Source organism: Dermochelys coriacea, chromosome 6 (assembly GCF_009764565.3).
Source record: "Dermochelys coriacea isolate rDerCor1 chromosome 6, rDerCor1.pri.v4, whole genome shotgun sequence".
In the NCBI taxonomy this organism is placed as follows: domain Eukaryota; kingdom Metazoa; phylum Chordata; order Testudines; family Dermochelyidae; genus Dermochelys; species Dermochelys coriacea.
In genome coordinates this window covers 112,498,714-112,525,202 of record NC_050073.1, presented here as the reverse complement: position 1 = coordinate 112,525,202, position 26,489 = coordinate 112,498,714, and the positions used below count along the sequence as shown (strand labels likewise).

The window sequence follows — 26,489 nt, the reverse complement described above, 5'->3', positions numbered from 1 at the left end:
CTGCCAGCCTGCTACTTATGGGTCCTGGCATATCTCCTTCTTTACTGCAAGTCTCTGTGAAGAGGGGATAGACTTGCATGCACTTTCCTCTCTTATATGCTTTATCCCACTTAGAATAAGATCAGACTAAAATATAAGAAGGCCACAGAGGCAAAATGCTGGTTGTTGTCTTCCAAATCCTTGGAAGGACTGCAAGGTCTCAGCTAGAGCTTGTGGAAGTGGGTGGTTCAGCAGAGGCTAATTTCTTCAGAACCTACTTTCTGATATGGCAGAACAGTATTGAAATTAACAGGAGGTTTCTGGGTATCTGTTTGCTTGCAGATGACTGGTTAGTGGTACCTATGCAGCAGCCAGTAACTACCTTTTTGTTAATGTAAAACCCGACCCATGTCCAAGGCAGTTCTGGTGGTAACCTGGGTAATCATTCTTCTGGGTTTTTTTTTGTTTCTTGAGTAGGTAGAATCTATGGCACAGCTACCAATTGCAGATACAGCTATGGCATCTCTGTCTAAGCCATTTTTTTGCAGGGGTTCATTTCCCAAAGACCAGGTGGACTGCGAGGTCTGTTATCTCAGAAGAAACTCTAGGAGCATCAGCTGTTATGCAAGCCTCTCTGCCACCTTTATTTCCAGAGAAATAGGCATGTGGGAAAACTGATTTCTGGTTATGGAAAAAAGTCAAATTGCTACTGAGTAAGGTATATCTTGTCTGTCTCTGTAGCGCACACTTCCTTTAATCGATAAGACTTGCAGCAAGATAGGTTTCTTAAATACCCTGGCAAGTAACCCTAGCTAAGAACTAGGAAAAGCCCCTTTTGCCAAATTCACAGAAGTGAAGTTTTGTAGGCTGCCTGGAGAATCGTTGGACAAGGACATAAAAAACTTTAAAAGGCAACTCCTTCAACTCAAGACCCTCCTTTTGAGCCTTTAGTCAGATTCTCAGCATCTACTAGAAGGAGATTTTTGCTTAGCAGAGGAAGAGCTGTGCCAGTATTGTTCCACCATTCTTCCTTTGGATAGGCCAGCTCCTGACTACATATTGCAGTCCCTGTTTTAAAACACACATGGGATTTAGGGACATTCTTCATCTCTACTCTTGAAGTAGAATATGATCCTGATAACACTGGATGCTGGACCTCTGAGAGCTGATTAACAACTTTTTTCCTCCCTTTCCCCACCTTACCTCCTCTACTTGGCCCATAGCCAATTCCTTGATTTACTTATCTAGGCTTCTAAATAATCTGTCAGGCAGGAGCTCCAGGAAGAATTCCCAAAAATGAAAATTATTTTCCGAATGGTTATAACTTATTCTGAAAGAAGGCAAAGTGGGGAGTTTGGGGCATTTGAACCTCACTTCAGGTTCATGAGAACAAGGTTCTGCACGGAAATGCTTGCATCAACTCTTCCAGAAATCAATATTTTAATGCCTTAATTGAATCTAACGAATGTGCATTAGCCCACTTATGTTTAATGAGATTTCGTTACCAAAGCTGCTACTCTCAGTTCAAGTCTTAAGTCAGGCAGATAGCAAAACCTCGGCGGGTTTTTCCAAGAATATTTGGTGGTGGTCATTGCAGCTCTTAGTTTGTAGATGCTATGTAGATTTCTCACACTTGGAAAACCATTCTAAATGCATGTTTACTTGAGCCACCAAGATAGTGAGTTCTTGGAGTCATATAGGTTCCTAACTGAGGAAGAGTGTCATTGTACTGAGCTGAAGGATAAATAATGTAACAGTTAGAGTGGATTCTACATCCTTCTAACCATTGGTTCTGTTCCAGCAGTTTAAAAAAAATGGATGGAGATTTTATATATTTCGATCTCACTGTCACTAACTTTGTTACATGTAATACACCACGCTAGTTTTTTGTGTCCTTATTTGGCTTTGAAATTTCTTCTTTGGAGAGCTTTAGGGTGGCCTGTCCAAGGTGTATATTTTTGCCTATTCTGAACCAGCCATGTGCTGCTGCAGAAGAAGAAAACCCCCATAAAAGGACTTATGGATATGTCCTTAAAGAACAGCAATAGGCAGATATTTGAACTTATCTATCTTGTAAATTCAGTTTTTAATATGAGCCAGTCTTAACAGACTTAAAAAATAGCTTTCTTGTGTGGATTTTTACTGTTTGGTATCTTCTGACTTTTTATATTTACTTCTAACTTTTTTAAAATATTTACTGGGCTGGAGGATTTGGGGCTAGTTATGCTCACTTCCTACTGAAACTTGAGCACCAACTAAACTTACATAATTCTTGTATCAGAGTTCTTTAATTTTTGAAGGGAAGATATAGATAGCATACACTAATGACAGAACTTAAGAGGAAATGCTAGTAAATTGTTTTTGGGAGGGGACAGGAATTCTATTTCTAGAGGCTATACTTCTATAGTCTTTTTTTCTTTTTTCTTTTCCTTTTTGTGTTTAAATTCATTTTGTATGAAAAATGTTCACTTGACCTCTAGTCCCACTGAAATCCTTTACCGAAGAGGTATAACTATGGCAACTGACATACAAGAGGCCCCATACTGTCATAGTGTGCCTATCCATGATGGGGCAAGCAGGGTCACAGGTCTCATGTTCATCTTCTAAGACTGCCAGCAAGACTGTTACACTAATTATATGATTGTCTATTAGTAATTGGATAGACAACACAAACTTACTTTGCATAGGGTGCTGAAACCATGCAGTAGTAACAGTGTCATTCGCTACAAGCCTGGGCTGGACTAGATGTGAACCATAGACCTGGAGATATGGGACTTGATCTTTCCAGGTGGAAACTGTCTACTCATCTAAGCTTTCCTTTTATGCTTTATTTTTATTTATTTGAAACATTTGGTGTTCAAAGAAAACAAATGCTAAAGTTTCTTTATTTAGCACATTTTGTTATAATGCATGAAATCAGTACATACATGACCACTTCAGGGGTTGTTATAACTTCTTCACAGGAGTAAAAAGTATGTGCAATTTTAGATTACGTACTGAAGTTAATCTAGATAAGTCATACCATGTGATTAACCTTTCATTTTAGGATTTTATCTACATAATATCTGCAGTAGGGGAAGTAATGCTTACTATTGTTTCTAAACGCTGAATGCTAGCTAAAGCTCTCTTCTGGTGAACAAACTCCTTTAATTTTTTTGTATTGCTCATGAAAACTTTTTAATGCTGGCAATCATTAAGTCTTCTATGAAATATATATAATGGTAGCAGTTCCTTAAATTTGTGTTCTATGACCCTCTTGTCGGGTGAGACTACTTCAGGCTTCATGTCCACTCAGTCCTTTAATTCACTGTGATTGCCACCTGCCATGATTTATTTCTTTTTAGACTGGCATTTCCTAGAGAATAATATGGAAGTTAAACAATGGTGAAATGCTATTCATTTAATTATACTGGAAAAAAATGAAGTGATAGTTATCATGAATATTCCATATATTACCATGAGTTTACTCTCTCTAATTCTAGATGTCTTACTTCCAAATAACACATGCCATCTCACTTTGGCATTTTTAAAGTCATGGATTTCAAATTTTGGAGGGAGGTTCTGTGAGGTGGATGAGCTTTTTACATACATAAAATAGGATTTATTGAAGGATACATTTGTATGTGTCTATTTAGAGCACTTAACTGAACATACTGTGGTGGGGTTGTTTGTTGTTGGTTGTTTAAATTATTCACATCAGAGAACCCCTATTCCAACAACTTATTTACTGGATTTATGCAGATTTTGCAATTTAAGAATAAAAAAAGAACAGTCTCATATAAAGATAAACTTGTTGATTGACATTGTGTGGGTATGGTGTGTTGGATGCATTTCCTATTAATTATGTTCTATTTCTTAAAATCCTATAACTTTGCAAGGCAGAGAAAAATAAATTTGGGGTTAGTAGCCCTTTAGCAACTTAAGTTTTAGGTTTTTTTGTTTGTTGTACTGAAGGTCTTTTTAACCAATTAATACACACAAATGCAAAATTACTTTTTTCTGTACCAGGCTTGCAATATATTAGGGTTTTTGTTTTCTCTTTATAAAAGATGAAGAGCTGTTAATAGAGAGAATGTCGTACGCTGGTATGATCAACCCTGAGGATCGGTGGAAGACACTACCATTTAAGGGGCATGTAGCTCATTTTGAAGTGCAAATAAGAGTGAAGTGTGATGAGAATTACTATAGCACGCGGTGCAATAAATTTTGTGGACCTCGGAATGACTTTGTTGGTCACTACACATGTGACCAATATGGAAACAAAGCCTGCATGGAAGGTTGGATGGGAGAAGAATGTAAACAAGGTAATATTTTGTTTACTATTTTACATAATTATTATTGAAAGTAAAGGTCGTGTTGAGGTGAAATCTTTTTTTAGCATGCTGTACCAACTGTACTATCATGTGCAATAGCACAATACAAATAGACTTTGTTAAAACTGGGCAAATAATGGATTTTTCAGTTTGCTGGCAATTCCAAAAACATTTAGAGTTGAACCATAATTAACTTGATCATTCTCTTTTCCTGGCCCAGTGCCTATTCACTATCACTGTGAATGACTATGAATTGCTGCTATGAATGCAAACACTATTTTGTTGCTGGATGCTTCTTTCGCTTTTTTAAAAGCAAAAACAAAAGCCTGACTTGCTCTAGTAAGAGTGAAGTGAGACTCTTGGCAGAATCTGATAAAAGGGATCCAGTTACTGTAGAGAGGACTTGTCTGACTACTTATCAAACCAGGAGGTCTTGAAACCAGTGAATTGAATGCCCTTTTAACTTAAACTGAAGGTACTGGTTAACTTTCTTCAAGGAGCTACCTTTTTAAGAAAAAATGATGCATTATAGCTTTAACAGGTTTCTAAAATGAAGATAGTTTTAATAACTTTACAGTACCAGATTCAGTAATACTGTGCAAGTTTTCCAGTCCTGGAAAAATGTCCTTGTAACTTTCTTTAAAACAGCTTTATCCTCATTTTCAAGTTTAATGTATACAAAACTGAAAGCTTTTTGATGTCTGTTAATGTTTAAGTGCAGTCCTTCTTAAATATACCTGGAATGTTCAATTTAGTCCCACAGCAATTTTCCTCCTATCTTTCAGTTGGTAATTAGCACTAAAATTGTTTGTTTTTCACTTATGACAAACTTCAAGCCATTTTAGCCAATATTGTATAATTTTTGAAGGTGTACTGATCTTCAGTTCTATATTTCTTATTTTAAAAGGTTGAATAACTTAAGTGTCTGAACCCATGTAACAAATCAAATTAATTGGTATAGCATTAAATATGTAATCCATGTTTGTAGATCCATGCTAGACAAGAGGCTGCCTCAATTGGTTTTATAAAATGTGAGCTGATTTAATGAAATAGCTAGCTTGAAGAGCTAGATGGGTTTTTTAATTTGTTTGTTTTTTAAATAGTTGTGATTTATTTGTTTGGGGTTTTTTTCTGTATAAGAATTAATTGAAAGGAAAACTGTTTTAGGAATGAGCAACAAATAAGCTACTCCATTATGAAATTGTTCTAATTACTGGACTAGGAGCCAGTGTTTCTGTATTAACTGAAGTCTTACTGCCCGTACTAACTGAAGTCTAAACCTTTTTTCTATTCACAGCTGTATGTAAACAAGGATGTAATTTACTCCATGGGGGTTGCAGTGTACCTGGGGAATGCAAGTAAGTATATGTACTTGGCTATTTTAGTGTGAAGGAAGAACACTTTCCAGTACTTTGCTTTTAGCAGTGATTTTTAGCAATCAGGCCGTGTACATAAAATAAACTATCTGGCTGGGTATAGGTATGGATTATATTCAGTCCATGCAATATTAAGTTACATTTATTTCAGACTTTGAGTTTCACAGAACTTGTTACTTTCAGAGGTTGTCTGCTTCTGTGTTTGTGACTGAAGGGATTTGCAAAAAATACAGTTTGGATTAGATGAGGCACTTCAAACAAGAACCAGCACTTTATTCTATTTAAAGATCACCTGCCATAGCAGAAAATTTATTAACCTACACTAACTTTGAATATTTCTAGGTCTCATCAAGGTCTTTCGAAAAAACAGTCTTCTGTTTCAATTGGTTTATTTATTTATTTAAGAATGGGTTATATGGGTAGATGATCCTTTCCCAACTCCAGCACCGAAGGTAAATTCTGGATCAGTGCCAAACTCAACCCTTTCCTTGAGGTGATATTTTTCAATTGAGAACACTAAATAAAACACTGCATATGCATTCTACCTCAAGCCAGGCCTGTTCTTAGGGTTTCTTTGCCGATACTAGGTATGTCCCAGGCTCTGGTTCCCTCTGGGTTGAACCACTTAACTCCAGTCTAAAAATAAAGGGAAGGTGAACAGGTAGTGTCTGCCACAGTGAAGATGAATTGGTCATCACTTCAATGCAGGAGTTCTAACATCTGCTAACCGGGTCGGTCAAGAGAGAACCAGTGCTACCTTATTGCAACTGGCTTTGTAAATATACTTGTCCCAACTCTTCAAATCTTGCCACTTGCACAAATACTCAATGTTTGTGGCCAAAGCATAAGCATCAGTCTGTTCTCCTGTAATTGTGTACTACTTGCCAACTTATCAAAACACTGAGTTCTCTGTTAGACACATTCTTCATTTGTTAAGAAAATATCTTGCAGCTCTCAACATGAAAGTCTTGGCTGATTGAGGTTAGTTCCTGTTTTGTGGAATACAAAGAAAAAAAGCTTGGGCCGCGGGGGGGTAGTTATATAACCTACTAAACTCACCCCTCCTTTTCAAAAAAATTTTCTTTTCCTTTTCTCCCCTATGACTGGAGAGGGTGTTAATGGGCCACTTACCTTGAAGGGTCCCTTGCAATATATTTTAACTATCTATGCTGAAGAATCTGTTCCACTTTGTATTTAGCTGTGATGCTCGGAGTTCTTTTTCCCAGACCTGAAGAAGAGCTCTGTATAAATTCGAAAGTGTCAGCCTGTCGCCATCAGAAGTTGGTCCAATAAAAGATATTACCTCACCTATCTTGTATCCCTAATATCCTGGGATCAACACAGCTACAACATTGCATACAGTGTTATAAAATGCATTTGATTTTACTGCCACCAGTTCAGACTATGACTCTGACTTGGGCAAATGACCATCAGCTTAGATTGAGAATGTTCCCCAATGGGAAAATGCTTACGAGGGGAAAAAACTGAGCAGCTACTTTCCTGAATTATGGTTCAGGCAGGCAGGGCATCTTTGAAGCCTTATTGATGTCCAGGTAGTACCACACAATCTCACATCCCACTGTTGGACCAAAGAAGGCATCTAAGGGAATACCAGTTGAGATGAAAAGACAACACAAACTTAGGCTAGGTCTCACATGTAACTGCTCTATGCCGATGGGAGAGAGCTCTTCAGTTGGCATAACTACCTCCCCCAACAAGCAGCAGTAGCTGGGTTGGCAGAGCATTGTCCACACTGGCACTTTTGTCAGTGAAACTTATGTCAGTCAGGGGTGTATTTTTTTTTTCCCACACACTTACCGACAAAAGCTTTACCGAAAAAAGAGCTAGCATGGACATAGCTTTAGGCAAAGCAAGGTAATACCTTTTTTACCAAGGTGGGGGGAAGCTAGACAGATACACTACCTCTCCTACATGGTTAAGAGCCTTTATTTGTTTCAGCAAGATGAGGGTAAATAGGAATGTGTTCTAGTAGAAGAGTGCAAGAAAATACTTTTGAAAGGTTCAAAAGGGAGAATACGTAGGACCCTAAAGATTAGGTTGAGGCTCCCAAGAGACCTGATGCATTTGAAGGGGGCTTTTTAAAGGGGTAGCTTTAAAACTAAAGAAGGGAATCCTGTTACAATATCCCCTTGGTTTCTAAAGGACATGAGCTGTTTCTTTCTTTGATATCCATATGGCCCTTCTAAGGTACCCCAGTTGAGTTAAATTTCAGAAAAGTAGAGTCCCAGTTTCTTTTAAGGGCTTTCACTAGAGGCTTTTCCCATTATTCTGTTCTGTCTAGTTGGATTTACTCCAATATATTCAGGAAGTTTAAACAGCAGCCTCTCTTTTGCTGGAAGAGAAGATAGCAGAGGAAAGTCTAGGTGTAAAAATATTCCAGATGGATTGTATTCCACCTGCCAGATTCTTGACAGATGTGAAAATACACCTAAGACCTCAACAAAGTGGCAAACACTACCAATTTGGTTGTCTTAATGTACGCTCTACCCACATGCACCTCATTTGAAAGCTGCTTATGTCTACTATAAGATGTGGTATGATGTGGAGCTATCAAGTGGTGCCATTTCCATAGAAATGGAGGTAAACAATGGCAGGTATTTCAGTGCTCAGTTTAATTTGTTTGTTAGCTTAATGACGGTCTATTATTTCAAGACACAAAATTGGATTTCTTTGTAACCTCAAAGCATCACAACAAACAAAAGAGTAAAACAAAATCTAATTAACTTGAACAGGTATCCTGGAAATGTAATAACACTGGTGATATTTCTAGTCACCATCATTATTGTGATTTTGTTCATCGCTATGATCTCAGCCGAGCATGCATGGATTACCAAGTCTTCATTGCCTTGGCACATACATATTTCTGTCAAGGGAATATTGTTCTGACTACAGATACAGTTGATTGTGCGGTGATCCCTACTGGTACAAGCACAAATAAGGTCTTGTAGAAACTCAGATGCTGTTGGGCCCTTGAAGAATACATGAAGTAGTTCATCACCCCCACTTTTTCCATCTATATTGCAATGGTTTATCTATATGTGAAGATATCCCAGTCTTTGCCAAGATGCTCTTTTGATATACTCTTCAAAACTGTCTTCACATGGTGAATGTTTGGCCACTGACTTGTCCTTGTTGATGGCTAGATTGAGGCGCAAACCATTCAGATTTCTGTGGATCTCCTTTCCTGCTCTAGTCATCTACCAACTTCCTTACTGCAGAAATTGCAGCTTATCCATCACCCTCTCCCAGTTTGGCAAGATCTCTGAAGCAGTGGGCATTACAGGCTTGTTTTTGGGGTTTTTGTTTTGTTTTTTTCTTTTTCCCCCACCAATACCAAATAGGGATGACAGGTCCTTGCTAAGGACAGGGTTCTGTGGAAGGGAAGACCATTTTTGGACTGATTGCTGCTGTGATTGTCTCTCTCTTGCCCGACTTCTATTTGGTGGTTTTGGCCATGTCAGCAAATGTAGTGATGCCAGGTTTCTTAACTGTCCACAGAAGCTATATGTCCCATTAGAATCAAATGTTCATTTCTCAGATCTCTCCATTTGTCCTTCACCAACATCTGTTGTTTTAGTAGAGGCTCTTGTATGTCTGTCACATGCAACCCATTAAATATGTTAAGTACCTTTTGGCTGTGACTCAGTGTCAAATGGGTTTGTCATATTGTGGATGACATGGTTGGGAAGAGATATAACATTCTTTTCATCCCTCTTCAGTGCAGAGTCAAGGGCTTTTTTTGTAGATGTATGTTTGCTGCTACTTGTTTTGCCATTTCTTTCATAGGTTTTGCATATTCATAATATAAAGCTGTGTATTTTCATCTCTAACACTGTAGCTGACCTGTACTTAAGCATAACTGAATTAAAAACCTAGTTTCTAGAATATTTCAAAGGCTAGTACTGCATGCAGAGCTAGATACAAACTAAAACCTTCTTCCAGGCAGACTAGATGTTGCATTGTATGTACAAAAGCTTACAAATGGAGAAGCATTACATTAGGCATTAAGATACATTTATCTTCCACTATGTAGTACAAACTATGGGCATGAAATCTACTGCTACTAGTGCACAATCTTCAGTGTGAGCTTGATCTGGTCAGCAAATTTCAATTGGAAATATAGGAAATGTTTTCCCTTGTAAAATACTTTAACAATTAAGAATATGCCATATGAAAACATTTCATGTTAGTATATTGCAAAATGTAGATATTTGCCATTTTTCCTGCATGTTAAACAGCTTCATCACTTCTGGGGGGAAAAACTTGCCTGTGCAAAACCAAAAAAAAAAATCTTGTAATATGTCATAGTTTGGGCCAATAAGCACCACCTTAAGGTGTTTGAAATTAACTGAAACAGCAAAAACTGTAGTCAGTCATGTTGGAGTATTTCTAGAACTGCAAAAAATGACACTTTCTCCTTTTTGGATACCATTGTTTCACCTCGCCTACAATCTTCCAGCATCACTTGACAGCTCTTCTTCTGAACATACCATTGGAAAGCTTATTTTATGTATATGGGGGTGGGGAGGTGTAGGGAGGGTTCATTAAACTCCAAAAATATGGCCGTTTTTGGAGACTTGCCTCATACCTACAAATGATGTCGCCAATCCATGGAAATCGGTTAGCCAGTAGAGAGACTGTTAGAATCAGCTACGGTATCAAAGATTTACTAGTAGGTCGATACTACAGTTTTATATGCTGTTTAAAAAATAAATAAATAAAAAAGAGCTCTTGATCTGCCTGTCCTTCAAAGAGATATTGGACTGATCTATAGAAGTTAATACAATGATACTAAAGCTCCTATTAATGCAACAAGTCTTAAAATATATTTCTGTAAATGATTTGTTACTGATTGGACAAGCCAGCCTCACAGTTGGTACTTAGCGTACCTCATTCTTGCATGCCATGGTAGAGATCGATGTACTTTAGAAAAGAACACTTTGACTAGAGGGTAGAAATTTTCTATAAAAAAGTGGAGTGAAATGTGAACAAGACTTGCAGGCACGACCTTTTGTTTACAGCCTTGCAAGGAAGACTGTTTAGATGTACTTGGGATAATTGTGTTGGAGCTATTGAATTATAATCTAAATTCCTTCTTTGGATTTTTGGACTATTGCCACCCTCATTTAACAGGTAAAAACAATGACTGCTTTCTAATTCCTAAAGGAAAATGAAAAATGGGAGGAAGGCAAATGGGTGTGAGAGGCGTGGAAGTCTGCTGGTGCCAGTAGTCTGGCTCATAAACTGATTTGCCTTGTTCTGAAACTTCACAATTGTTTTTGTATACAGAAAAAATTGCAAAATCTGTTTTCATCTGATTTAGTGTGAGGATCCTAATTATAGCTTTTTAATGAAGTAGTTTTTTGCTTTCTTACTCTTGATATCAAGTAATTCAGAGTGATTCCTTGAACTAAGTGCTTCTGTAGACCTTAGAACCTTAGCCATCTGATGTAGACATTCGGCTGGTAAATAACTAAATTCTCAGTTATGCCTTTGGCAGCAGCAGGACTGTCCATCCTTATCTGCTGGAAAGCTTTCTTGCCTCTGATTTTTAAGTCCTTTTGTTAGTGTTGCTTGAGCTATTTATCAATGAATCTTTTTGTCTGGTTAGCCCTGTAGGAAGGAAAACAAAAATAAAGGTCTTCATTTTAACTTGTTTTGGGAACCCCTATAGCAAGCCCCTGTAAAAAGTTATCTTGAGAACTAATGGTCTGATGTATCCTGTGGTGGGGGGGGGTGAGGAATAAGATTTTTTTCATACGGTTTTATTTTCTTCTCTTGAGAAAGTGCTTATTATGCTGGTATCTCATTCTAGAATAAGTGTCAACATGGAGTTGACAGGTTTCAGAGTAGCAGCCAATGTAGTGAGCTGTAGCTCACGAAAGCTTATGCTCAAATAAATTTGTTAGTCTCTAAGGTGCCACAAGTACTCCTTCACATGTAGTTGAGTAATTTTAAAGTATTTTACAGGGCATAACATTATATGTAGGAATTCTACTTGGTAAGGAATAGGCTGTATTTCAGAAATGGCTTTCCTCATGTGGTGGTGATTTTACTGCAGAATCTATTCAGAAGAAACAACAATGAAAAGCTTGTTCAGATGACAGGCAAAATGACATTGATATCAAACCAATTGCTTCTTGTGTAGACAGGAATCGGCCGTTAAAAACGGTCTGATAAAATAGCTAGATTTGGGACCACCAATCTGCCTTAAAAACTGGGTTTTTCTTAAGTTGCAGGTTAAGTGCTCTTGTTGATCAGTGACTTCACAGTACCTTGAGCTGATTCACATCACAGACCATTGCTTAAAAGTTCAGGTGGTGGGGGCGATTTGTTTTTGTGTGTGTTTGAGGGAGGGGTTTTGTTTTTTTATACAGTTTGGACAACAGCAGATCTTCAATACTAGATTGTATTGTTTTTGCTACACAGCAATGGGTTAACTTTGGTCTAACAGTTATTTGTGGAGGTAACCTTATTCAGAGTAACTGGGCCCTGCACACCACAGTGATCCTGGATGGCCATAGATACGGGGTACCCTAAAGGCTAGTTCTTAAAGATAGGTTATCTGAGTCTTTTGGTACCATTCTCAACAAGTTGTCAGTACATTTTAATAATTTAATCTCATTTCCTCATGATCCACTTTGGCATGTGTTTGGAGAAGTTCCAGGTATGTCTAGTATCCGAGCTACATTGTTCCCACCTTGCCAGGATGGTTATGCTCTGTATAAAGTCTGTACTTTTCCTTTAGTTTATTTTAAAGCTTTTACAGAGAATCTTGCTTCAAAAACAATTTAAAAGGCCCAAATCTCAGTATTCAATATGTTGTTAAATTAAAACTTAATCAGCATAGAACTATGGTAGGTATATATCATGCATCTGTTCTTCAAAAAAAATATTTTTAAAGGATAAAGAGAAACGTGTCCTATAGTGGATGTTTAAGACTGTCAAATGGACTGGAAATGAGATTTTGGCCAGCATTGTTTGTTGGGGTAGTTTCAGTGCCCCAGGTACACTTGCTCTCCCTCTCCAAGGGATAAAGAGCAGTTGGGCCCAATCATTCCTCATTTCCTTCTTACTGCCTGTGCTTACAAGAGGGAACCCTTGGCAATGTCCACTGCTTTTTGCACACTATGCAATTTAAGTCCTCTCTTCTTGTGTATATGTGTCTGTATAATTAATACTAGTGTAAATAGTACAGTTGTAGTTAGTATAATTTTAGGATTAGTTGTTTAAAGGCTGTTGGCTAATTCAAATACAACAGTAACCCCCCCCCCCCAAGCGTTAGGGCCTTTTCTCGCACGGGGCTTTAGAATTTGACTGAAGCGAAGTCCTCAGGCTTCAAAACTTTCCCCTCTTTTAATGTGGTTACCCTGCTGAATGCCTGGGACTCAAGATGCCTTTTCTGTTTTGGTAGAGGGCATATTCCTGATAAGTGTTCAGTTTGGCATTCTTTCTTGAGGAGAAATCTGAAGACTAGGGAGGCCCAATTTAAGCTTTTCTCAGATCTGGAGGGAAAAAGCCTCTAACAGACCTCAGACATTGCTAAGCACTCCTCATTGAGCTAGTACAATAACAGGTCTTAAAACCTGGATTCCCCAATTCAGTGTCCTCTTCTAGTAACTAGACCGCATTGTCTCCTAATATATAACAATTTAACTCTTAAATTTTAAGCAGACTATTTATACCTATTTTAAGTAAATAACTATACATGGCTATTGTTTTGGCTTGTGCAACACCATCCTGTGTATGTCATTAGGAGAGTTAATGGATTTTTTTCCACCCACTGAATGATGCATTTTGCTTCTGTCATTAGCATCACTGGATCTGCTTTGTTTTCCTGTCATAAATGTTTTGGCTAAAATTTCTAATTGAAGTCTAAGTGCAGGAGGAGTTTTACTATTTGTCAGGAAGGTTCTATAGGGAAAAAAATACACATGTGAGTAACAGGACACAGTTGTGATGTTTGCTTCTGCCTTGCAGGATGTACGATTTTTATTTTAGGCTGAAATGTTTCAGCTCAGCCTTTGGAAGTGTAATGGGTTCCTTCCGCTTCCTTGGACTGCTTTAACCAAAAGAGTGGTAGGAGCCTAATGTTCCCCAGCCCACTAGGATACATGATAGTGGGATACTGAAGCTCATCTTAATTAGCCTCTTACAATTTGTATGGCGACTTCCACCTCTGTGTGTGTGTGTGTGTGTGTGTGTTATATCACACAGTCTTCTTGCTATATGTTCCATTCTATGCATCCCATGAAGTGGGCTGTAGCCCACGAAAGCTTATGCTCTAATAAATTTGTTAGTCTCCACGGTGCCACAAGTACTCCTATTCTTTTTTTTTTTTTTGTTTTTTGTTTTTTTTTAAGTACAACTGTAGTGGTGAAGTACCTGTTAGTGCAGATATAATGAAAGAATCCTGCATATTGTATTGAGGAGTTTTATCAGTCTATAGAAGTATGGTCTGCAAATTGGCATAAATCTGTGCCCCAAAAAAGATTTTTTTGATGGGGGAGCGCATGTGTGTTTAAGCCATTCAATTCATGTTACTCTTAGAGAGACCAGTAAAGCAAAGTGGTGGGACTCAAGATCACTAGATTCAGCCCACTTGCAGTTAATTTCTTTTAGAGATAATTAGCCTTTAAGGTGGGCTTTAGCTTTGAGTGTAAATACCTTTTTCCTCACCTTTGTTTTGAACATTGATAATATAGATTTGTTACCACCAGGGCTGGAAATGTTTAACCAGACCATGAAGCCTACTAGCCAAAAGTAAATGCAAAAGATTAATGGGAGTCCCCAAGGGAGGTCCATATGCAATTTCAAGCCCAGCTGCTTTCAGTTGTTGAGATTCCTGTCAGGGTGCTATCCCTGGACCCTATGCATGGAGTCTGATTCATGTGGCAGTCTGACATATGAAACATTCCCCTGACTTCTGCAAGGGAGGAGCTCTCAAAATTAAGATGTCCCTCTTTGTAAGTCAATTTCGCTGCTCTGGTAACCCAGACCTGAAGAAGAGCTCTGTGTAACTTGCCAAAAGAAGTTGGTCCAAATAAATAAATAAATAAATATATATATATATATATATATATATATATATATATATATAAAAATTACCTCACCTTTTTTTCTCTGGTCACGAATGTTAGTTTTGTTCAACAGTAACGTATGTTATGAGTTTTGTCTAGTGAAACTTAAGCTCAGCTGCTTCTCTCATAAGAAAGAACTGTGCAGCTAAATCCTGACTTCCACAGATCTATGTGGCTAGGAGAGAAAGTGATAATTTAACTAAGTCCAGTGTACAATGTGCTGTTCTATAGCCTCTAAGTCATTGGCCTATTTTAAACACTGGTAGGGATAACCTGATTTGTCTTGGTAGGTGGATAAGAGAGGAGTAAGATCCAAGTGTCTCCAGTGAGTCTACTTTGCAAACACTTGTGGTATTTCTGAGTGTTGAACTAGATCCACTTTAAGCTTTTGAGAGGAAAAATGTAACAAGTTGAAAAACTGAAAATAAAGTAAATTACGTGCAATAAATGGCAAAGACTTCCACAAAACAGCAAGGTGAACAGGATCATGCATTGGCATCTTTATAATTCCATGTGCTTAACCTAGATCTGGTCTACACTGGGGGGGGGGATCAATCTAAGTTACTCAACTTCAGCTACATGAATAATGTAGCTGAAGTTGACGTACTTAGATCTAGTTACCACTGTATCTTCACTGTGAGTTGACAGGTGGTGCTCCCCCGTCGACTCCACCTGCACCTCTCACTCCAGTGAGTACCGGAGTTGACAGAGCACTCAGCGGTGGATTTATCGCATCTAGATTAGACGCGATAAATTGACCCCCACTGGATCGATTGCTGCCTGTCGATCCTGCGGGTAATGTAGACCAGCTCCAAGAATCTGTTTTTGAAAACTAAGGGCCCAGTCATACAAGATGCTAGCAGCAACAGAGAGGTGCCAAGAATCCTTAACCCCTACAAAGGTCAATAGACTCTGAGCACATCTCGGTACTTTGCCAGATCAGACGCTTCAACTGCATGATGGTTACTAATGTCTTTGTTTCTTGTTTTGATAAATACTCCTCTTCCACAAAATGATGGTTCGACAGATATTGGGTCTTAACTTTGTATAGTCTTCACACTTCTAAATCTAATTGCTTTGTAGTAGAATATCAAAACTGCAATTAAAGAAACATACTGCAGCCACATTGTCACCCGTTCTTGCCTTTCAATGCTTTTTGCTGCTGTTTCTGAATAAAATTTGGGGCTGCAGTGTGATCCAGATACTTTTATTTATTTATTTTTTTAAACTCTTGTGGAATATCTTGACCTTGTGTCAGCTATTCCACACTGCCTTAATGCACTCAGATTTAGCATTTCTACAAATGTATTGGCTGTCAATCCTCATTTACTTCATGCCATGCTTTACTAGTAATGTGAACAAATATTTTATACAAACCTAAATATATTGATGGTACAATTCATGCTAATCTTAAAATAACTGCATATGTAGTAATCTACTGCACAATTATTTCTGTTTGGTTACCTTTATTTAGTTTGTGAAATTTGATGTCCCTACTTGTTTTGTTAATGCTGTTCTTTAAAATAGCCTACTTCAGCCTTAATCTAAACCATAGGTTTCCATTGTTACCAATCCCTCTGTAGTATAAAGAAAATGCAGCCCTTTTCATTTTGCTTTTGAAAGCAGCTAAGCTAAGTTTGTAGAACTGGTCATTATTTTTATGGGCTTTTAATTAAAATTACTGAAGATCATGTGCCTGTTGCACTCCCTTTGTTCATCTTAAACCTGACGTAGAGGACCTGTCTGATCTAAGACTTGATGCGTATGCTTTAACCTTCCCTCAGGAAATTGCTGAACTATAACAATCTATTTATGGTAACTTCCTTTGTAGTGTTAGTAACCCAGAAATTTAGATTAAGCTAGCTTTGATTTGCTTTTGCATAGCCATGGTCATAAAGTTAGTGCTAGTAAAATTGGCAGAAAAGGGAAGGGAGAAAGGGACAAGAAATTAACCCCAATCAAGAATCTTGGATTTTCTGAGCCTAGGTGTTTGTACAGGGTGAATTCCACTTTTAAATAGGAAAAATGGTTTAAAATACTCATAATCGGGTTCAAAATTAATCCTAGGATTATGGAAACGTCAAGTATGCTTTTCCATTCATAATGGCAGAAATTTAATCTAGTCCACTGTTGGCTGCATAAACTGCTTCTCTTTAGACTTTGTTTACTGGGGTGAAATAGATGAATTCTCTTTTTTTCTAAATGTAACTCCACTCCTCTCTAAACCTTTGTTTTTTATCATGGTGAACTGAAGTTCTTTTCCTTAATGCTTTGATGTGATTTTCTCTCGGGTTTCAATACACAAGCTGTTGAACAAGTTTTTTTTTTTTCTTTTTATCACATTTTGCTCTAGGAGTGAGCAGAGATCCATATAAAAGTTATCTTTCAAGAAGGAAGTGGAATTAAAGCTGTTCTAGCACCTGCTAATATAGGATGCGACCAGACTTCCTGTTTGAGAGGAAATCCTAATTTACTCTTCCTTGTAAACTGAAGACTGATCAGTTTACCACATAGTAACCTTTTGACTCGTAAACATAGTGTTCCTTTAGTTGGACTTCTGGTAGCTTGTAGAAATGATTTCCCTAGGGCTATTATGGTAACTCAACTTATACCGGAAACAAAATTTACAGTTAATGTCATGAACAAACAGTAACCCTTTCCTACCAAATAAGCATTTTTGTGTGTTCTAGCAGGGGCTAAAACCGCTTTGTAATTCAATTTTTCAGAAGATAATTTACATTGCCCTCTCTGTGCTCCTAGAGCACATCACAATTTTAAAAAGAGAAATTTGTTAACCAGTTGTTCTGCTTTTCAATTTCTCATAGCCCATTTAAATAGGAGTTACTGAAACGCACTTTCCTGTCATAGTCACATTGACATGCAACATTTGTCAGTAGGTATTTATTCTTTGGATTAAAACACTTTGTGTTTGGCAATAATGAACCGAGTTACAGAAGTTTAAGTAAGTGTGTGTGTGTGTGTGTGTTAATCACTTAAATATCAGAATTGTATTGCCAAAATTTTAAAACCTTAAAGAAATCATGCATGCTTTACCATAAGTAGGTATCCTAGTATTGGAAACAGCTGTACTCTGTGGGTATGTAATTGGTACTGCCTAGAGGAAAGAGGATGAACTAGTATGAACTAACTTTCTAATATTTATCATTTCACCATGCAACATATTAACGTAGGAGGAGAGAACTGCTCTCCTGTAGAGCTTGTATATTCTGCAGACTCCTGGCAACCCCCGTTTATCTGAATCTTTTAATTATCTGAATAAACTTTCTCCTGAAATATGATAACTGAGTTTATAGTTACCTACAAATTGTGGGGATTACAATGCAAGTAGGAAGTATCAGAGCAATCTGTAGCACTGTCACTTCCACGGTATAGTTCCAGAAGTTTATCAGTGAGACACTAAACATATGTTTGTACATGGAAAAAAGCTACCTTTGTAACTAAATATAGAAAAGCAGAAATTCAGAGCTTTAAGCAAGGAATAGTTTTGTGTTAGTATTAACACAGAAGACAGCATTATCATGTTGCTATCGTATGGTCTCAGGAACCACAACTCCTTATTACGGTCTAATATATTAGTCCCTAGTGAATGGGGATTACCTATTTGATTCCTCTCTTCCACTCACAAGGTGACTGCAAATGTTAGTTCCATTCTTTTACTGCATTCCAAAGGGGTACTGCGAGTTTCCTTCTGACTTAAAGCCATAACTTCTTGTTGGAGACTTAAGTTTTTTTTTTAAAGTGCAAGACAAAACTTCCCTATAGAGCGCACAGGTATTTTTGCTTACAGAATTCTGGACTTGTAGTATATGTCTGCATTTTTACAAACAATTCAATCTGAAGGGAAAGGGTTGTCTTTTTTTTTAAAGAAACCTAGTTTAAAGTTTTGTTACCAAGTGGTTTTTACTTGAGAAATACACAAAAATTAAAGCAAGTGTTCACTACTTTATTTTGTCTCCTCCAAGTAAGGAGGACACTAGAATAAGCTGCTAAAGAACAGTGGGAACATAACAGACTAAATCTGCGGAAAGAGTTCTTAAAATAACTCGGAGAAAATTGACAAGACAGCTGCATCTTTGATCACCCCCAGGTCTTGAAATAAGTGTAGTACTCTAGAACAAATCTCTCACCAGCCATCTTCACAGAACAAAAATACAATGTATGCCTCTTGGTCCACTAAAAGAATTTGTAGTCTTCTTTTCAAATAATTAATAGGTTATGCAATCCATCTTTTTACATAACCGTGAGGCATGACAATTTCTAACTGGTGTCAGGCTGGATCTCCTGTGAAAGAACAGGTTTGTACATGTGCGTACTGTTTTAGAATAAGCTATTGTGATATTTTGGGGGTCTGCTTTCTTTGTTCCTAGTGAATTATAGTAAAGATTCATACCGCTCTTGAACTAGGCAAGTTGCAGAACAAGTTCTAAAAGAGAAAATAACACTTTACACTTTATCATTCATTATTTAAAACAAGTGGATTGTTCAACATGTAACACTCTGAATACCTGTACTGCAGATAATTTAACATGTTTAACATGGGCACTTACTTCTTAGGTGTCATTATGGTTGGCAAGGACAGTTCTGTGATGAGTGTGTTCACTACCCAGGCTGTGCTCATGGGAGCTGTAAAGAACCGTGGCAGTGTAATTGTGAAACCAACTGGGGTGGTCTGCTGTGTAACAAAGGTACTTAATGTTAATTTACAGGAAAAATTAATAAAATTGCTTGATTAACTGAACTTAACTGTTTTTGCAATGTGCAATTATCTGAGCACATCTTTAACTAATCCTTTTTGTGGCAGATGACTGCTCAACCATCATAAAAATAAAAACATTTTAAGGCAAGGGGCTTGGAATGATACTTTTTCCCCCTCTTACTGATACAGTTCTCTCTTGTCCATCCTTTCTTATTCCACGGAGAGCAATGGGATGACAGACTTGCTACTGATTGATGACTTGAAGTCAAAATGGATTAAGCGGGAGGAGGATATAATGTTGTTCAAGCCAGGAAGGCGTTGTATGTCTGCTTGCAGTCTCTTGACTGTGGATTAAAACAGTAACTTTGGGATTTATGTTACACCTGTCAGCTGCCATTTTCTCTTCTTTTCTGTGTCCAGATTTAAACTACTGTGGAAATCACCACCCATGCTTGAATGGCGGAACCTGTATGAACACGGAACCAGATGAATATCACTGTGCTTGCCCAGATGGTTACTCAGGAAAGAATTGTGAAATTGGTACTGATGACTGTTGCATGCATCTACTTGAATTTGAAGCTATGTTAAGCAGTTGAAGAGGGGAATGGAAGCTGTGTGCTCTAAGCAGCCTGCTGGTTTCCCTGCAGTGACACGCATCCCGTAGCTAAGCCACATATGGAGAGAGGGAGGAATTATTTTATACTTAAAGCTGCCCTCCCTTTCAAAGGGAGTCATCAAAAGACATCCCTTCCAAAATCCCAGGTTTTTTTCCTTTCTGGGAAGCGGGAAGAGGATTTTTCCACCAACCTGCAAATTCAGGTCCTTGGAGGGAGGAGTACAGAAGTTGTTGCTACCCAGCTTCCTGCTATCTTCCTTCTTAAAGTCCTGATCCAAAAACTACTGAGGACAATGGAAAGTGTTCCGCTGGCTGCAGTGGAGATTAAATCAGGCCCAGTGTCTCTCTCTCCTTTCTTACTTTTTGTTTTGTTATGCTGCCTCCCCTTCCTCCCCCCAATATTAAACTGTATCATATTATTTTGGGAAAGGGGTGCAGGCGCACCTTTTTTCTGCTGTACTTTCTCCCTCCCTTCTTCCTGTGTGCACACGTGCATGTATACCTGGATCATCTTAAGGATGCTACAGGTTTTTGTGAAAGTCACTTCTAGCCCTGACTCCTGTAGTAAAGTAGAAGTCTACCTGGGCAGGTATTCTAACTGTGATCAAAGAGAGAGAGAAGGGCACATAAATATTTTTTTTAAAAAAAAATTACTTTTAGAAAGTCAAAAATGAGCCAGTTATCCCCCTCACTTTGAAGAAAAGAAACTACATTTCCCACGAAGGGATATCACAGTTTGGACCCCATTCAGCAGAGTTAAACTATGTTTGAAAACTCTGCTCAAGGCCTGCTATTGAGTATTCTCAAGAACAGTTGAGACTAAAATGTTAGTTACAAAACTATGTCCAGGAGAGCACAGAAGAAGTTTTGGAGCATAATTCTGTTGCAGCCTCCTCCCCTCTAGCCTCCCTGATGTCAGTCTAGCAGCTCTGAGCCTATCCGATTCCACTCTGAAAATTACTTCCTCTCTGTTTCATAGCTATGCTATATTTTCCTTTATTTTTTTTTGGCTGTTCATGTTTAAGACTGTACTGTACTATGATCAGATTATCCTTGAATCTTCTGTATACATCTCATTTCTTGTTCTCAACATTTATCCCTGCTCATTTTAAATGATGGGCTATGACTCTGCTCATTGAACTCTTCAGACCGCTCTGTAGACTTCTTCTCTTTGTTGCCAAACATCCTCATTCCATCAAACTCTTCAAAAATCTCTCACTTCAGCTGTTCTGCTGCTAACCTCCAGTGTTTATCACTGGAGCTCCCCATTGCCACTCCAGCATCTAATCTCAATATGATAACTTCTTAATGTGACTCTTCCAAATTATCAAAATCTGCTGTTTATGAATCACTGTTGGCAAGGGGAACAGTGTCCCTACTGTTTCCCCTGAGCACTTTTCCTCCTTCTTTCCCTCTCTCCCACTTAACGCAATGAATCAAGATCAATAGGTATCTCCAGACATAGATTGTACATTTATCAAAACATACCCCTGGCTTAATTTATTCTCATATGGAGCTATGTGGTCTAGTGGTGCTATGGAAATAGTAAATCTTGACTATAGCTGTAGCTAGCCGACCTTGTTGCACCAATGTGGATAACATGGACAATAACATATTCTTCACTTTGTTTAAAGTGTGATGGCGGAAGTTTCTAATTCTCTTGGCAAAAAGGGAGACTGGCTCAAAATGCATGTGTGGCTCCTAATGCCATGGCTTTTTAGCTATAATTTACTACAGATTAAGGCTAGACTGCTTGTTGATAAAGTATATTGGTTTATTGAGCTGTTGTAGTGTTAAATCACTTATATTGCCCCATGACTAACTGCTGCTCAGAACGAATTGTATTAAATATGTGAACTGGATAACCTCCTTGTGGGTTAAGGTCAAAAAGGGAAACAGTCCATGATAAATGATAAGCACCTAAATCATCCAGAGTCTAATTTGATTTTAAAATAACTGTTTCTCTAGTTGTGAAAAACCTTCCAGAAATAATCCAGTGCATTGCTGTTCTGAGTTTGCAGGCAGCTCTACTTTATAGGTTCCAAGGCCGGAAGAGAGCACTGGGATCATTTAGTCTGACCTCCTGTATATTACTGGCCATTAGACTAATAATATAGTCCCCAAAATAATTCCCAAGGAACAGCCGCGGAGTGAAATTACTCTATAAATGAGACCTTTCTCACTTGAACTGTTGCTGTTTATCTTTGGGGAAGTTGTAGTATGAGTATCAGTAGAGAAAAGCACTGGAGCAGTTCAGAAGTGAAAGGTCAAAACACAGAGGCTGTGGAGGGAATGGCAGGGAGAAGTAGGATAGTGGAGATACCTTCAAGTGTCAGGTGGTTCTGAGACATTTAGGCGGTTTCCCTTTTGCTTCCTAGCAGTTACAGGAGGTGAGAGGCTGATATGAAAGATGATGCCCCTGAGCAGGGTCCAGGTTCAGTCCCTGATAGTAATCTAGCACCATTCCCATCACAGCAGGTAAGGATGGGAGAGCCTGAGCTTCCCATCTTTGCAGGCATCCTCCCTTTTTTTTTTTAAATGTTGCCTCTGGCTAGTGAGTGAGTTCTGGCTAGAAGGTGTCCAATAAAAATAATCTTAGACCCTGGTTGAGGTGTTACTGTGTAATCATTCTACTTAGGAAAACCTTTCTTTTTTCTTTAGCTGAGCATGCTTGTGTATCAAATCCTTGTGCTAATGGTGGAAGCTGCCATGAAATTTCATCAGGCTTCAAATGCCATTGTCCATCAGGGTGGAACGGACCAACATGTGCTGTTGGTAGGTACAATTCAGCTGATTTTAGCATATTGGGCTTGAAGGATTGTTATACACTTTGCTGAATAAGTCTGCTACATGGCAAAGTGGGTAACATGCTGTGCCAGTTGATTTTTTTGTTCAGTAGTTGTGAATTTCAAACTGTTTTATCATGTATTTCTATGGTTTTGTTCTTGTGTTACTTAGAAAAACAGGAAGGCATTGAAAGAAGCAGCTAGTTTTGCAGTATAGGACTAAAAGTTAACAAGTGTAACTAAGGACCCGTTTGCATTACAAACATACATCAGACTTTCACACCCACAAAGTTTGTATGCAAGAGTTATACCAGCCTAATTCCCCAGTGTAGACAGCGCTATTCAACAGGAGAGCTTCTCCCATCAACATGGCTTTGACCTCTTGCCGAGGTGGTTTAACTATGCCAACAGGAGAAGCTCTCCCAGCAGCATAGTAGTGTCTTCATACAAAAGTGCTACAGTGGCACTGCTGTGTGTGTGTGTGTGTGTGTGTGTGTGTGTGTGTGTGGACAAGCCCTAAGTCTAACTACTTGCTTTATGTAACACTATGTATGTTATGCCCCAAGTTTCCTTGCACCTAAATAAATCAATCTTCCTGCATAGTAATATATGTTATGAAAGTGTTTCTCTTCAAACTGCTTAATTTATAATTTGTGTAAATATTTTGTACTTCATTCTATATGGGTTGCTAATTAGTGATGTTTTAACTCCATTACCACACAGGAGCACCACTTAAACTAGCTTAAGAGCAAAGTCGGTCATGTTGCTGACTTCATATTAGTGATCTGAAAGCCTTTTTAGTTTGAATATGTGGGATTTATTAACCAATTCATTGTGGGTAGTGTACACTAGTTCATATGTCTTAGGGAATGTTTGGTTTGGTTTGCTTTGCTTTAACTGAAGGCACCTGTGAAGGAGTACCTAAACCTCTTAATTTGTGCTAATAGAGTCAGTGAATCTTACTTTACAAGAACAGATCTTCCAAAAAATTGAGAATCATAAATTTATAAACAATGGTGTAGACAGCACTGTACAGTGTGAAAACTGTTTAAGTGGCAGGCTTCAGTCCCCAAAGAGATTTTAGTTTAATTGGAATATAGTGGGAAAATACAGAACAGTATACTACCAAAACCAAAAAAAAAACCCACTGTCACAATGTTGAGGTGTCATAGATCACACAAAGTCCTGAAATTTTTTTCATGTTGAAATTAAATAAGAACAAAGGTTGAGACTTTCTAAGCGGTGCAGAGGGTTTATCCACACTTAAGATGTGTGACTAAATCCCCTGCTTCCTTTTGAAAAAAATCTCAATTCATACTTTCCAAAAATGTTCTATATGGCTACCTTTTCATTTTACAGATATTGACGAATGTGAGTCTAACCCTTGTGCCCGTGGAGGGACCTGTGTTGATCGTGTTAATGGTTTTGAGTGTATATGTCCACAACAGTGGATTGGAGCAACCTGCCAGCTTGGTAAGTAATTGCTTTTTATGGCTCTTGAAGACAATTCCACACTTTGCATTTACTCATTGGGGGTTTAACTTTTTTTTTTTTGGTGTATTCAGCTCTATTATGTCAGTATAGATATTTCAGTGAACTTAAAAGATATGGGTCACTTACTCTTGATGTCTTGGTTCCTGCTTAATAGTTTTGGAAACAAAACTGGATATGAAAAGCAAACACTAGTACTTATAAGCATCTAAGTCGACACCTACATACAATTGTAACTGATCTTGGAGGATGCCTGTTTACTTTTCTGTTTCAAAATACAATAGTGGTGATGGTAGCTCCTTCTTAATGGTGGCAGTGGCTGATTTATAATTAGTGTGACAGTAATTTACTCAGGGAAAAGCCTTCTCTCGCTTTCATAACTAACACTATCTGTGAGATCTGTCTAAAGGGAAGATGTTTTATACTTGCATGTAAAAGAATGTAAATGAATTTGCATTGAAAAGCTACAATATAGAGACTGTTTTCATGGCATACATAAGTAAAATTCTACTGTTGCTTGGATTGCATGGAGGCTTTGCTTGGTGCAAAGGGGGTCTGTTTCTGGGTTTGTTCTTTATTCTCTTTTTATCTTGTTTCACAGATGCTAATGAGTGTGAGGGGAAACCCTGTCTTAATGCTTACTCTTGCAAAAATCTCATTGGTGGATATTACTGTGACTGCATTCCAGGATGGAAAGGAGTAAATTGTCATATCAGTTAGTATTTCTTCTTTTAGTGTGTGTGTGTGTGTGTGTGTGTGTGTGTGTGTGTGTGTAAGTGTAATCAACCCAGGATAACTTTCTCTTTTAAAAAAGAACTATCACAGATTATGGTAGCATAGTTCTAAATGACTAAAGGGAAAAGAACTTTTATGCTGTTTCAAAATGCCTCTGTAGCTTTCCTAACTTTTAGCAACGTAAACTGTGAGTGCATAATGAAGTCTGTTGAAATGCTTTATTTATTGGATATAAAGCATTTGATTTCTGCTGTGGAATTGGACTAAAACTGTAAACATACACAAACGCCATATACTGAATGATATAGCTTAAAATACAATATTTTTCTAAGGTAGAACAGAGATTGTATTTTTAAACTATATCATTCAGTATATGGTGTTTGTGTATCAAATAATGAATGTAATTGATATGATACTTTAGCTTGTATTCTGATATTAAACATAAATGAGTTTAAGGCAGTCAAATATCAAACCTATTTACCCCAAGTATCCTGTCAAAATCCTTCCTTCAAAATAATTAGTGCTGGTTTGTTTTTTGTTTTTTTTTTTGGTTTTTTTAAATTCTGGACCCTTAGACTTCAAGGGATTCAATTTCTCCTGTAAATTCTTAATGTCTTTGTATATTTTTCAATAGATATTAATGACTGTCATGGACAATGTGAACATGGAGGGACTTGTAAGGTAATCTTTTTGTAAAATATATATTAATCACATTAACTTTTGTAAGGGAAAAAGTGCTCATCTTTAAAATCTTAAATCAAAATTCATATTCAGTGCTTGTATGCAATATGTGTATCTACAGATTAGTTCAATAAGAAGATGAAGTGGGGGGAGACACAAACTGTTTGTGTATTGCTTAATTCATGAGTTTGATTTTATTTCTTTTAATAGAGCCAAAATCTATCTGTCTGATGCTATTTGTAAATACAGTATTCAAGATCAATCTTGAAAATGTGAGGTATACCATACTTTACAAAAACATTTATTTCCAATCTTACCCTTTCCTCCCCCCCCCCCCATGTAGGATGAAGTGAATGGTTACCATTGCTTATGCCTTCATGGTTATCTAGGAAAAAACTGTGAGATAGAAATAAATGAATGTGCAAGCAATCCATGTCAAAATGGAGGACACTGTGAGGACCTGGTCAATGGATTCCGTTGTCTATGTCAGCAGGGCTTTGCAGGAGCTTTCTGTGAGGTGAGAGCAATGTTGAAATTGCTGTAATAGCTCTGATGTATTGAGTTCTGGAAAGAAACGTATCTCCAGTTTAAATTAGAGCAGCCCAAGGCCAGAGCATTACAGATTAATGCAGTGTTACTTGATACTCTGTGAATAAGCAAACTTGTTGTACAGTGAGTGGTATAGAGGCTGTAA

At 37.8% G+C, this 26,489-nt stretch overlaps 1 protein-coding gene across 2 annotated transcripts in view; it reads left to right on the top strand.

The window, feature by feature from the left end:
- JAG2 (jagged canonical Notch ligand 2) overlaps window positions 1-26,489 on the top strand; it is a 93,203-nt gene that overhangs the window by 44,387 nt on the left and 22,327 nt on the right. The window contains exons 4-12 of one of the 2 annotated variants that reach the window (XM_038406810.2): window positions 4,029-4,283; window positions 5,590-5,650; window positions 19,345-19,475; window positions 19,907-20,026; window positions 22,764-22,877; window positions 24,248-24,361; window positions 24,981-25,094; window positions 25,749-25,795; window positions 26,139-26,312. In XM_038406810.2, the coding sequence (XP_038262738.1) occupies window positions 4,029-4,283; window positions 5,590-5,650; window positions 19,345-19,475; window positions 19,907-20,026; window positions 22,764-22,877; window positions 24,248-24,361; window positions 24,981-25,094; window positions 25,749-25,795; window positions 26,139-26,312 (1,130 nt within the window). The remainder of the gene's footprint in view (window positions 1-4,028; window positions 4,284-5,589; window positions 5,651-19,344; window positions 19,476-19,906; window positions 20,027-22,763; window positions 22,878-24,247; window positions 24,362-24,980; window positions 25,095-25,748; window positions 25,796-26,138; window positions 26,313-26,489) is intronic. The other variant, XM_043517765.1, reaches the window with a different exon arrangement.